The 12,073-nt window shown below is 54.9% G+C and overlaps 1 protein-coding gene across 1 annotated transcript; it reads left to right on the forward strand.

The window, feature by feature from the left end:
* The first annotated feature begins 2,422 nt into the window (after positions 1 to 2,422).
* LOC309797908 (NUT family member 2F-like) lies at positions 2,423 to 8,221 on the forward strand. Its single transcript, XM_082646290.1, has 8 exons — positions 2,423 to 3,164; positions 3,391 to 3,458; positions 4,121 to 4,249; positions 4,884 to 5,027; positions 5,290 to 5,462; positions 5,776 to 6,203; positions 6,610 to 6,726; positions 7,243 to 8,221. The coding sequence occupies exons 1-8, from the start codon at positions 2,478 to 2,480 to the stop codon at positions 8,032 to 8,034; spliced, it is 2,538 nt and encodes an 845-aa protein (XP_082502416.1). The 5' UTR covers positions 2,423 to 2,477; the 3' UTR covers positions 8,035 to 8,221.
* Positions 8,222 to 12,073: the final 3,852 nt, after the last annotated feature.

Below are 12,073 nucleotides of genomic sequence, written 5' to 3' on the forward strand. Positions count from 1 at the left end.
CCATGGCCGCTGAGCCTGCGCGCCCGGAGCCTGTGCTCCGCAACGGGAGAGGCCACAACAGGGAGAGGCCCGCGTACCGCAACAACAACAACAAAAAAACCCTAGGTTGATGGATAAAGACGTGAAAGGAAGGGACTGTCATGCTCAACCTCGGTGCCGTGAATCAAAACAACAGTTTATAAACTACCTAAAGAGGCACACGCCAATTGTGTTGCCACTGTGGGAGGTGGAAGGAACTTCCGGTTCTTGCCTACCTGCCAGAGCCCTCGTGGAATGTCCCCCCAGCGCACGCCACCCCGACCCACGTGCCCTCTGCCCCTCCTCCACCGCAGAACGGTTCAGCCCGCATTTTCCGGTTTACTTTCAAACGTGTCCCTCGTTGACTTGGATCCCGAGCGTTTGCTGAAGCAGGTCGCTCTCTGGCTCCTGGTCTCGACTTTTCTCATTGAGGCTACCAGGCAGCAGTAGTCCGTGCCCAAGCCTGCAGGATGGCTTCAATAGGAGGTAAGCCTATAGGCTGGGGGTGTGTTCTCAGAGACCCTGCCATCCTCACATCCTTCAGGTTCACACGTTACACTTAACTGTGGGCACACAGTTGGACTGAAGTAGAGGGAGAAGAGAGCACTGGACGCACAAGGACATTTCACCTGGGGAGACTGGGGAGCCTGAAGAAACCTGAGACTGCCCTGGGGAGGAGGGGTCGTTGCAGGTGGATCAAGAGGAATTGCCCTGGCTATGGAGAAAGGATGGCAGCAGACAGTCTGATTCTTTCTAGAAGGGAGACAAGCCACTTTGAAACGTGTGTGTAAGGATGTGTGTGATGTCCTGGTGGTGACACAGGGAGGGTCATGAGGAAAGCCTAGAGCTGTATTGTGTTCCTGAGGCACCTGAAGCTTGCCTCACCATATCTTTCAAAGGGATTTGAACAGGAGCATAGTGTATCTCAGGGGGCCGTGGGGAGAGATGGTCTTGGTGAGAAAACTATTCAGTGGGGCTGTGTGTGGCCACACCTGCAGTGAAGTGTCCTCTCCGAGAGCTAGGCAGGGGGTTACTCTAACTGCCGCAGCCCACACCTCGTCCACTCCTCCCAGCCCAGAGCTCACTTGTCAGTTCAGGTAACTGTTGCCTTGGATTCAACAGGGGATGGGCAACCGTTACGTGTAACTGCAGCCAAGAGAGGGCTCAGGTTCCTGAGTTGCTCTGAATTGTTCTTCCTTTTGTGGAATGGCAGTACTTCAGACCTACTTCATCTTGTCCCGTATCTCATGGTGGACCCTCAGGCTGCCTTGAGAGGAAGAATTTGTTCCTATTTCATGTCACTCCTTCATGGACAGGGAACAGATGTGGAATGGGGTTGGTTCGGGTGGAACGTCTATGAAGGCTGCTTCCTCTTTTAAAGGGGGAAGGAGTGTAGCCCAGGATCAGGAAGATGATCTTCTGTGTTACTATTAAACGTCCTATGACATCTGTTCCGGTTAGTTAGGTGCACCGTGGTGTGTACCTTGTTCTCCTGAACAGGGATGTGTTTCAGACAACTTGATCACCATGGCATCTGGCTTATGCCTGCATCTCAGATTGTCTCTCCGTTATTGGGAGCTGGAAGGGGAAGGACCACAGGCAGTCTATACTCCCACGACCAATGTAACATGACAATTCCCTGGCCCTTGTTTAATCCTCTGCAGCCATCACTGGCTGTGAAATGACAGAATCTAAGGGACATGCGCCTACTTCTCAGACCACGCCAAGCCCCTAGGAACAGAACTCCTGACTGATGACAGTGACTCTGGGCACTGGGGAAGGGGTGGCAGGACCTGGCCCATGTTACGTATCTGCTGTGGGTTGTTCGGAGATGCAGGTCCTTTCTGGGCCAGTGTCATGGGTTTGTATCAGGATTCCATTAGAGATATTTTCCAGCATTTTGTTTTGTTTTGTGAGGCTAGGAAAGAAAGAGGGGATTTATACTGAGCATCAGGAAAAGGAGGACTGAGGAGGAGGTGGGGCCCTAATATTTTACACAGTGCCTGTCCACAAAGGGCCTTTGGGGGCCTAGAACTTACCTTGCAGAAGGCCCCTACCTGCTAGTACGCCGGCTGAGGGGCATTTCTCACAGAGCGGATGTCCACACAGCTCCAGGTCTTGGGAGACAGCCTGTGAGGCTTAGGTGCCAGGGTGTGCCTTAGGGAGGCTCTCCAAGTGAGTGCTTGCTGAGGCAGTTTCTTCTCGGCAGGCAGGGGTCAGGGAGCTTGGTGGATGGGCGTGGGGTCACGAGTGGAATAATTCTCAACTGGAGGTCAGGGCATGAAAATCACTTGAAGACATTTGCACGCTGCAGTTTCCCTTGTCCAAGAGTCTCTCATCTGTGGAGATTTACACTCTGAGGCCGCAGAAAGCCTCAGTCCCACTTGCCCATTCTCCTCCTCCATTCACTCCTCTCCTTTGCCTCAACAGCATCTGCACTGCTGGGAACGGATGTCCCCATGAACCCCGGTGCCTCCTTGTCTACTTTCACGGCAGTGTCCTTTCCTCCACCCATTCCTGGCGCCCAGCACTGGCCACCCTGGGAGCAGCACCTGCCACCTCTCATCGCCCCCGCATTCCCTCCCGGCAGCAGCCTGCGGCTGCCAGCTTTCCCCAGAATGCCTTTGGTGGCTAATGGTGGCTGTGGCCCCGGTGCCCCTGGGGCTTGCAACTTCACTGTACAAGTCAGGTCACAAGGGAGGCCAGTGCAGGCCCCCCAGACTCAGACCTTTATCGTTCCTCAGGGCCCCCTCAACTGGAGCGCTCCAGGGGCCCTCAGCGGGAGTGCTGCATGTCCTGCACCCATATTCTTAGCGACCCCTGCGATGGAGACCATTGTGACTGCTCCAGCTGTTGGAGTTACTCAGGCTGGCAAGGGAGGCTGGACCCCAGGCTTTCCTCCTCAAGCTCCACCACCAGCTGCCCAGATGGCCCCTAACATTCGCCCAGTGAACTCTGGGCCATGGCCACATGGCACTTCCAGGGAGGGCAGCCTGGACACCAACCAGCCCTATGCCTCGCAGGAGGACTGCTCTAACCACCAGAGCGTGTACAGTAACTTCCGACGGTGGCAGCGCCTCAAGCCACTGGCCCGGAGACACCTTCCCCAGAGGCCTGATGCGGAAGCTCTTTCCTGCTTTCTCATGTGAGTGAACGCTCAGGGGGTCATGAGCTTATCGGAGCTCTTAGATAAAGAGGAACTGGGGATGGACTCGCAGGTTAGCTTTCTAGGGATACTGGAAGCAAGGTGTGAGGGCGATGTCCACGCCATGAGAAGGCACACTGTCGGTCATACGGGCGAGCCTGCCAGTCCATGACATCATGACTGAAATGTGCCTTATCTCAACTGACCCCCCCCCCCTGTGAGTCTAGCCAGCTTGCTCTTCCATGATTCTCCTGGTAATACGGCCTGAAGACTTGCAGTCAGAGAGGGTCGTGGTGTACGTTGAGGAGCCAAGGAGTGGATGCCACACTCTCCTGTGCTGCCGTCTCCTTTCATACAGCACTTGAGTGTACATGGCCGGGGGAGGTCACTTCGGAGAAGGGGGAGGAGCGCGGGGCCCAGGAGAGCGCTTCATGCACGCCTCGACTTTGTTGATGTGGAGAATTCCACTAGGAACAGGGTGATGGGAGAGCTCTCCTAAGGGCATGGGCTCTCTCCCACTAGAGTTGTGAGCCTGGCAGGCATTTCCATCCTAAACCTGCGGTCCCTCGTAAAAAGGGGACAATCACACTTCATTCAGAGGACCGTGCAGAAGACTCCTTGGGCTAATCTATGAAGTGTGAGCGGATTGCCTGGCACATGCCATGCCTCATTGATGATGGTGATTTTTATTATGAAAAGGCAGCCTTGAAGAGGAAAAGAGCTCCCCAAGGCACAGTGTCCCAGCTCTAGCCTGGGAGTGGATGGTCATCCTCGAGGGAGTGTGAGGTGGTGACAGCCGTAGCCGGGAAGGCTTGTCTCTGCTCTCCCGGACATCTGCCTCTCACTCTCCTGTTGCTCAGTCATGCTGTGTTGAGTGATGTGTGGTCCACATTGGTGGGTGGGGTCAGGCAGGTGGGGGCTGGGCTGGGCACAGAGACTGACCCCGAGTGCTTACAGCCCAGCGCTTCGATCCCTGGCCCGCCTGAAGCCCACCATGACACTGGAGGAGGGACTGTGCAGGGCCGTGCAGGAATGGCAGCACATTAGCAACTCTGACCGGATGATCTACTACGAGATGGCGCAAAAGTGAGTCAGCGTCCTGGGCCCAGGGGCTGCGTGGAGGGTGAGGCGAGTGGGTGAGGGCAGGGTCTGGCCGTGGGGGTGCTCATCAGAGAGGACAAAGGAGAAGGGCTGTCGCTCGGAACGGGGGGCCCGCAGCCCAGAGGCCCTACAGTCCTCCAGAAACCCCTCCCTCACCTTGACAGTTTGGGTCTTCTGTCCTTCCTCCACCACGAGCTCTGCCCTCCCCTGAGTTTGACCTACCCTTGCCCTCACATGAAGGTCTCAGGACGGGGCAGGGTGAAGCTGTGAGTCCGGTAGGGGTCCAACTCCGGCCATATGGGCTGGGCCGGGGAAAGAGCTCCACCAGCCAGCCTGCTGCTTCCTTAGTGGTGGCTGGCTGGCGGCCACTGACATCGATTTGGGACCCCCTCTCCTCACAAAAAGTGGCCTGAGTGGGTACCCTGGCATCCCTCAAGAGGCTGGGGAAGCCAGCTGTCATCAGCCCAAGGGTCTCTGGCCCTTCCAGTGTTTGCTCCACGGTAATCCCCTTGGTTTAAGAAACAAAACCAAACAAACAAGCACCTCTCAGAGGAAAGGAAGGCCTGTCCTCTAAGCTCAGCATCCACATCGTCCAGCCTCTCCTGAACCCTGTCTCCAGGTCTACGTTCCAGAACTCTCAGTCCCAACCCAGGGTCCTGGATTTGGGCAAGGACCCCTGTGGGGAACACATGCCTGTTCCAGCCTCCGGCTGTCAGCCCTTCATGTGGCTCTGGATGGGGGGCATGAGGAGGGTGCCCCCTGGGTCAGCCACGTGTCCCGTTGACCTGGTTCAGTGCAGCGACCTGGCTCTATGCTGTTGAATGCTCTCCAGTGCTGGTGAGGCAGGAAGGGTCCCAGATCTTGTATCAGTTCCAGGAGCAGCTCTCTGCTGTGGACAGCACCTCACAGGGCCTTGACAGCCCCAAGGCAAATCCTCTCCCAATCCCTCATTCTTGGCTGCCTTTGTTGGGCTCCAGAACCCAGGCCATTTTCTCAGGGTGGCCTGTGCCTCCGTCACCCCCCAGGTTCACGGAATTTGAGGCAGAGGAGGAGATGCAGGTTCAGCAGTTGCAGTGGATGCAGTGCGCGCAGGGCCTGCCTCCTCCAGCCCCACCGAAGCTGGATCCTCGGGGGCCCCCAGCCCTGAAAGTGGGCCTTCAGCCAGCCACCCAGGTTCCCACTGGAGTTGAACGCACAGGTAAGGGCCCAGGGTTGGCCACTGTTCCCATGTGGATCATCTTCCTTCAAGACAGGGGCATTGGTCTTTCAAGCAAAACAGCCACCGAGGCGGGGGGTGGGGGGGTGGGGTCTCAGATGCCCTTTGTCACTACGGGGTATTGACTTGGTCAATTTTGTAACTTCTCTCACGCCTCCCTGTCAAAGGACTGCACACAAAGTCTGCCTAAGAAGTGGGCTTGATGGGGAAACCCCTGGAAAATTGGAGGTTCCCCACTTCCTTACATGTGACTCTTAGATGCCCCCTTACCTCCCCCCTCCAACTGTGCATGAAGCTTCAGGTGGTCCTGACCCCCCCACACCCACATCAATGTCCCCCAACAATGCCCTCATCAGCGTGCGCTCGGTGGTCAGGAGGTGGACCGGGAGCCCCTCACCTTCCTCCCCTTCCTCCTGCTCTGCCTCAGCCTGTGCTCCCAGGATGTCCGGCCCCAGCGCCCAGCCCTCCCGCCCGAAGCCACACAGGTCCCAGCGACCCCCGGAGCCCAAGGCACCCGAGGAGATTCCACCTGAGGCTGTGAGGGAGTATGTGGACATCATGGAGGCGCTGGTGGGGCCCGTCCACTCAGCCACAGGCGACTCAGATGCAGAATGGGGAGAGGACGGAAATGAGCTGCAGCAGGAAGAGGACGGCACCTACTCGGACCCTGATCTCTTAAGCTACATTGACAAGCTGTGTTCCCAGGAGGACTTTGTCACCAAAGTAGGCTAGGCCTGGAGACTGGGGTCTGCAAGATGCCAGGGCATGGAACTCTCAGCACCCAAGATCTGGGTTCTGCTCAGGCCGTTGGGACTTAAGCTCAGCTCCTTGTTCCTGAGCCTGGTGTTAGGGGAGGTTTACGCAGATATTTGTGTGTATATGTTTGTGTCTATCTGTGTGTATGCCTTTGTGTCTGTGTTTGTGCCCCTGTATATGTGCTCTTTTGTGTGTGACTGTGTATGTGCATGTTTGCATGTGTGTGTGTGTGTGTGTGCGCGTGCGCGCTGACCATCCCCGCCTTGTGCAGGAGAGTGGGGTGGGTCTCTGCTTTTCACTTTCCCTCCTGGCCTTCTTGTCTCACAGGCCACTCCTGGCCAAGGATGCTCACAGCCTCTTCTTTCTGTTCTAGGTGGAGGCAGTCATTCACCCTGGATTCCTGGCAGATTTGCTTTCCCCAGACCCACAGCTGGATCTCTTGGCCCTAGAGAAGGAGCTGGAGCAGGAGGAAGGGCTCACCCCCGAAGAAGTGAGTCAGGGGAGGGAGAGGGACACTCAGGGAGCCAGGGGACCCCACGGGAGGGGGACCCCAGGTGATCCAGGAGACAGGGGAACCCAGATGACCCAGGGGAGCCAGAGGAGGGAGGGATCCCCGGTAGAACAGGGGACACAAGGGACACCCAGGAAGACCAGGGCACGGAGGGACCCCAGTGAACAGGGGAGAGGTAGGGCCCCAGAACAGGAGGGCCACATAGCGCTGTCCATCCCTCCCCTGCCTGGGACGCCTGGCATGGGGAAGGGCCCGTTCTGGGGTGGGTGCAGTGCAGGGTGAAAGGAAGGAAAGGATAGGGAGCCGGGAGGGGAGGGAAGGTCACAAAGCTGGGAATCAGTTGCAGGAGGATGGCAGGCTGCCAGTGTCTGTATTTGGATTCGAGTCCTGGGGTCGCCCGTCCCCTCCTCCCCCCCAGGGCCATTGTCCCACTGCCCAGTGCTCCTCTCTCACACGTGTGTGTGGAGCCGTCACTGTCCTCCTCCCTCCTACCAGCTGGTGCAGAAACGACTCCTGGCCTTGAAAGAGGACGACGGTGTGCGGGCAGCCCCGAGTCACAGTGCATCCGAAATGGCCTCAAGTCCTTCTGAGTCCGACGCCGGCCAAGGTGCCCAGAGGCACGACCAAGACCCCCATCTAGGGGTCAGTGATGAAGCCTGCCCACCAGAGATTGATTCTGAGGCTCTTCATAGGCTCATCCAAACAGACACTGCCCTGTGCAGGCCCAAAGTCTTTGTTCCCTCTGGAGGACATCAGGAGTTCTCTATATTCCGGCCCGTACGGCTCTCCCCTCCCCAGGGTCAAAGGCGCACTGGCCCTCTACTGAGATCCAGGGATGCGTCTGTTCTCAGAAAGGCCTCTCCTCTTCGGGAGGCCCGAGTGCCCGGGGACGGGTCCAGTGAGAACGAGGAGGTGCTCCAAAGCGTCTTCATCGTAGACTCTCAGCATATACTGGTGCCTTTCGGGATGTCCCTCAGTCCTGCGCATGTCTCAGCCCTGGCTTCCTCTGGAGGTTGGGGGGCCCAGAGTGCTCCCCAGTCCCCCTCCTCTCAGAGAAGAGGCCTCAGCCCAGCTCCACCAGCTGCTCCCAAGTCGAGGAAGCGGGCTCTGTGTGGACGCCCAGCCGCTGCTGAGAAGCTGCCCATCCCCGGGGCTGGCCTCGGCGTCTCTGGGAGGCCAGCCTTGGCTCTGGGGCTGGCTCGCCCCTCACAGCTGAGAAAGAGAAAGCGTGACCCGTTTGACACAAAGAAGCGTGGGAAGAGGAGGAAGAAGCACTGCAGCCAGTAGGGAACAGCTGGGCCGGCCCTCCAGGGCAAGGACCCAGGGCAGCCCCCTGGGGAGCCTAGGGGCTCCTCCTCCTCCCAGTGCTGATCCTGGATGATGTGGGGGGAAGGGAGGGGGGCAGGACCACCAGGGTGGGGAGGGGGAGCGGGATTGTGGGGGGTTAGGGAGGTGGGGGAGGTGGGTGTGGTCAGGTGTGGGTCGGAGGAGGACCTTTGGAGTGATGTATGTAAACTGTGAACAAAGATCGTTTTCGTGGGAAATGCTCTCAGGCCACTGTCATCTTGTTGGTGTTGAGCTGCTCCACAGAGAGCGATCCTGAGAGGAAGGAAGGATGAGGGAGGTCACAGGAGCTCTGGGTCTACAGGTGGCCACACCTTTCCTCCACATAGACAAGGACTCCTCAGGCTGCCCCTGGGAACGCACAGCTCTCACTTTCCCCAGGGACCCCCTCATCAGCCCCTTCTCTAACGCCTGCTTGGCTAGGGCCCTTCTGGGGCATCTGTACCGTCTTCTGCATCCCTGGACCTTCGGGGGAGGCAGAGCTGCTCTTGTGCCTTTCAGCCCTCTGGACACTCACCAGTTTCTAGGATGGAGCCTGGAGATGGCCCTTGTCATTATGGAGCTTCTCTCTGCTTTCCTGAAGCGGCCAGACGACGGCGCTGGGATGACCCTCTGCTCATCTAGGGTTTCCTGTGTGGGTGGCCTGACCAGAGACGAAAAGTCTTGGCCATGGGGACAGGACTGTCTGCCTCATTGTAGCGGGAGCATCCTCTAGTTCCACTGGGATTATTGCAATGTGGAGAGTGGTGGAGGCAGCTACCTCTTAATCCCAATGAGGATGCAACAAGGGGAATGGGTGTGGGGAAATTCATGGGGCACCCGTTAAAGGTGTGTATAAGGGAAAGGACAGTTGGGCCCCTTTGTGGAACTTGTGGGATTTCTGTGCAGCAGCATCTCGTTCAACTGAGGGAGGAGGACCCATCTGGCTGTGGCTGTGGGGACTGGCGTTAGGGGCCTACGGGTCCGCAAAGACACCCCAGAACTACTGTCCCTTCCCTTTGCACCCATGGCTGGACACGTGTGTGTACTGGTATCAACACTGGTTTGTATCCCCATAGAAAACAGATCCTCCTAACAAACTATGACCACGTTTCACAAGAACAGCTTGCTCACAGGGGCAGCAGGGGGTGGGAGAGGTGTCTGTGGCCCCAGATCTGAGTGGGAGCTGGGATCCATGCCGAGGAGTGTGGAGGCCTCAGTCACCGTCCTGTGGGTGCCGGCAGAGGCTTCGAATCATCAGAGCAGGGGAAATGACCCCCTCATTAGAGTGAGACGAGCAAACAATGAGGGGCAGGGAGTAGACCCCTGCTGTCTCCCGGAAGTGCCTCCCCTCCCAGTCTGCTTAGCCTCTGTCACAGCCTGTGCTGGCCCACCTCTGAAGCCCCTTCCTCCTAAAGCACTGAGATGCTCTGATCTTTTATGGACCTGCCCTAGGCCTCACCCCCCTTCCCTGCTGGCCAAAGGCTCTTCTCCTGCTTCTGAGTTCTGATTCCTTCCCCAGGACCCAGGCAGGTGTTAGGACAACAGAGACTCCCTGAACACGACCCCTACACCACCAGCATGCAGGACTGGGGCCGCAGGCGTCCACAGGTGGCCTGACTCTCTGCTGGACCCTGCAAAGAGCTTGGAGAAGAAAGGGGCTCATGTCTCTCCACCTCCACAGAATCCGCAGGTCAGCCTCACAGGTCCCCCTCTGTCCAGGTGGGCAGCACGTATGTGCTCCCAGCCCTCCTTGACCCTTTGTGAAAGAAAGTTTTTGCAGCTTAGTAGTCTAATATTAGGCAAGGTGTCTCAGGGCTTGTTCTTTTTGAAGCCCTACAGGAGAATCTGTTTCCTTTCCCTTTCTGTCTTCTAGAGGCTGCCTGCATTCCTTGGAATTAGTCCCTTCTTCCATCTTCAAAGTGCATCACTTTAATCTCTGCTTCCCTCATCACATGGTCTCTCCAACTCTGACTCTCCCTGTGTCCCTCCTATACAGCTCTTTGTGTTTATATATAGCCCACCCAGAAAATTTAGGATAATCTCTTCATCTCAAGATTTTTTACTTAGTCACAGCTGCAAAGTCCATTTTTCCATACAAGGTGACGTTCACATATTGTCATAGGAGGGGTTAAACACGGACGTTTTGGGGGAACCATAATTTACCCTACTAGAAGAAATCCACAAGAATACCTACCATCAGAATCCACATGAATAAAAGACTATGACCAAGTGGAATTTATTCCAGGGATGCAAGCCTTGTTCAATGGTAAAAAATCATCAATGTAATCTACCATATTGAGTCTAAAGAAGAAACACATACTGTCACACCAATTAATACAGAACAGGCATTTAACGAGATTCAATACCCATTCATATTAAAAATGCTCAGAAAACTAGGAATAGAAGGTCACTACCTCAACCTAATAAAGAACATCTACAAAAAACCTACTTCTAACATCACATGAAATGGTGAAAGAATGAATGCTTTTCCCTGAGTTCAAAAACAAGGTTAGAATGTCCACTCTTATCTTAGTTTTCAACTTAGTACTTTAGATTCTAGTTAGTGTAGTACAGCAAGAAAAGGAAAAAAGAGGCATACATATTAGAAAAGAAGAAATATAACTGTCATTCTTTACAGATGACATAATTGTCTACATAGAAAATTCCAAGGAATGTATAAGTAGACTCATAATAAATTATAATAACTTGCTTTAGCAGGATCTCAGAATATAAAATCAATACATAAACATTAATACACAACATTGATCATATTTCCATATACTAGTAACAAACTGAACGATTGAAAACCAAAATTTAAAACATTGTAAATAGGTTCCAGTTCAAGATGGCAACATAGGAAGATCCTGAACCCACCTCCTCCCACAAACACACCAAAGCTACAGCTACATATGGAAAAATTTCCTCTGAAGAAAACTAAAAGATGGTGGAGCAACCCCTTCACATCAGGAAAACCAGAGGGAAACCACATCAAAACAGGTCGGAAAGGCTGAGACACGATTTTGCCATAAACCCCATCCTTGGTGTGGAGACACACAATTAGGAAGAAACTCAAAACCTGGAGCTTCTTCCTGAGAGGTGAAGGGTATGGACCCCACATTGGGCACTCCAAATTTTAAGGCTGGCACCTGAGAGATAGACCCTCAAAACATCTGACTTTGAAGACCAACAAGGCACATCCCATGAGACCCACAGGGCTGTGGTGAACTGAGGAACAGCTCTTAAAGGGCCTGTGCACAGACTCACCTGTCCCAGGGCCAAGTGTAGAAGCAGCCCTTTGAAAAGCACTCTGACTTTGGTGAAAGAGACTCACTTCCCAATTTTAAAGCATTAATCTGAGGAACAGGGGCCTGCTGGAATACTCCCCAGGGACAGAGGCTGGCGGGTGCCATCTTCCTGCTCTCTCTCTGCCTTGATAAAACTGAAAGGTGCCATCTTTTTTCCCCTTTTTCCTTTCCTGCAGGTGACAACTTTGTGCTCCAGCCAGCTGGCTCCTTCTTCCCTGCTCTTCCTCTGTCTTGCTATATATATATATATTTTTTCTTCTTCTTTTTCTTTTCCCTCTTTCCCTTTATTCAAATGGTGTCATCTTTGCACTCTTCCCACCGCCTCACTCAGCCAGTAAGCATCATCTTCACACTTTCCTTCTGATGTGCTCCAGAGAGCCAGAATCTCCAAGACAGGAGATCCCAGTTTTGTGGCCTCCACTCAGGGGATGCTCCTTGATCACCTGGCTCTGGAGGCCAGGAGGGATTTCTTTTCTGGGTCCCATGGGACTGTAACAATTGGAGAGACAGTTCTTGGCAGGATACCACCCCCAGGATGTACCACTACCCATCTGACTGAGACACAGCCCCAGCCTTTACATGAAAAAGGCCTATTTGCTAGTAGGGACAAGACTTAAGAGCAGGCTTCAGGTTCAGCACACATCTAGAGGCTACGGATGTGCTCTCGGGGAAGGTAGGCTGGGGGTGCCATCTCT

This window comes from Mesoplodon mirus (assembly GCF_964341445.2).
Source record: "Mesoplodon mirus genome assembly, contig: HAP1_SCAFFOLD_1202, whole genome shotgun sequence".
Lineage (NCBI taxonomy): Eukaryota > Metazoa > Chordata > Mammalia > Artiodactyla > Ziphiidae > Mesoplodon > Mesoplodon mirus.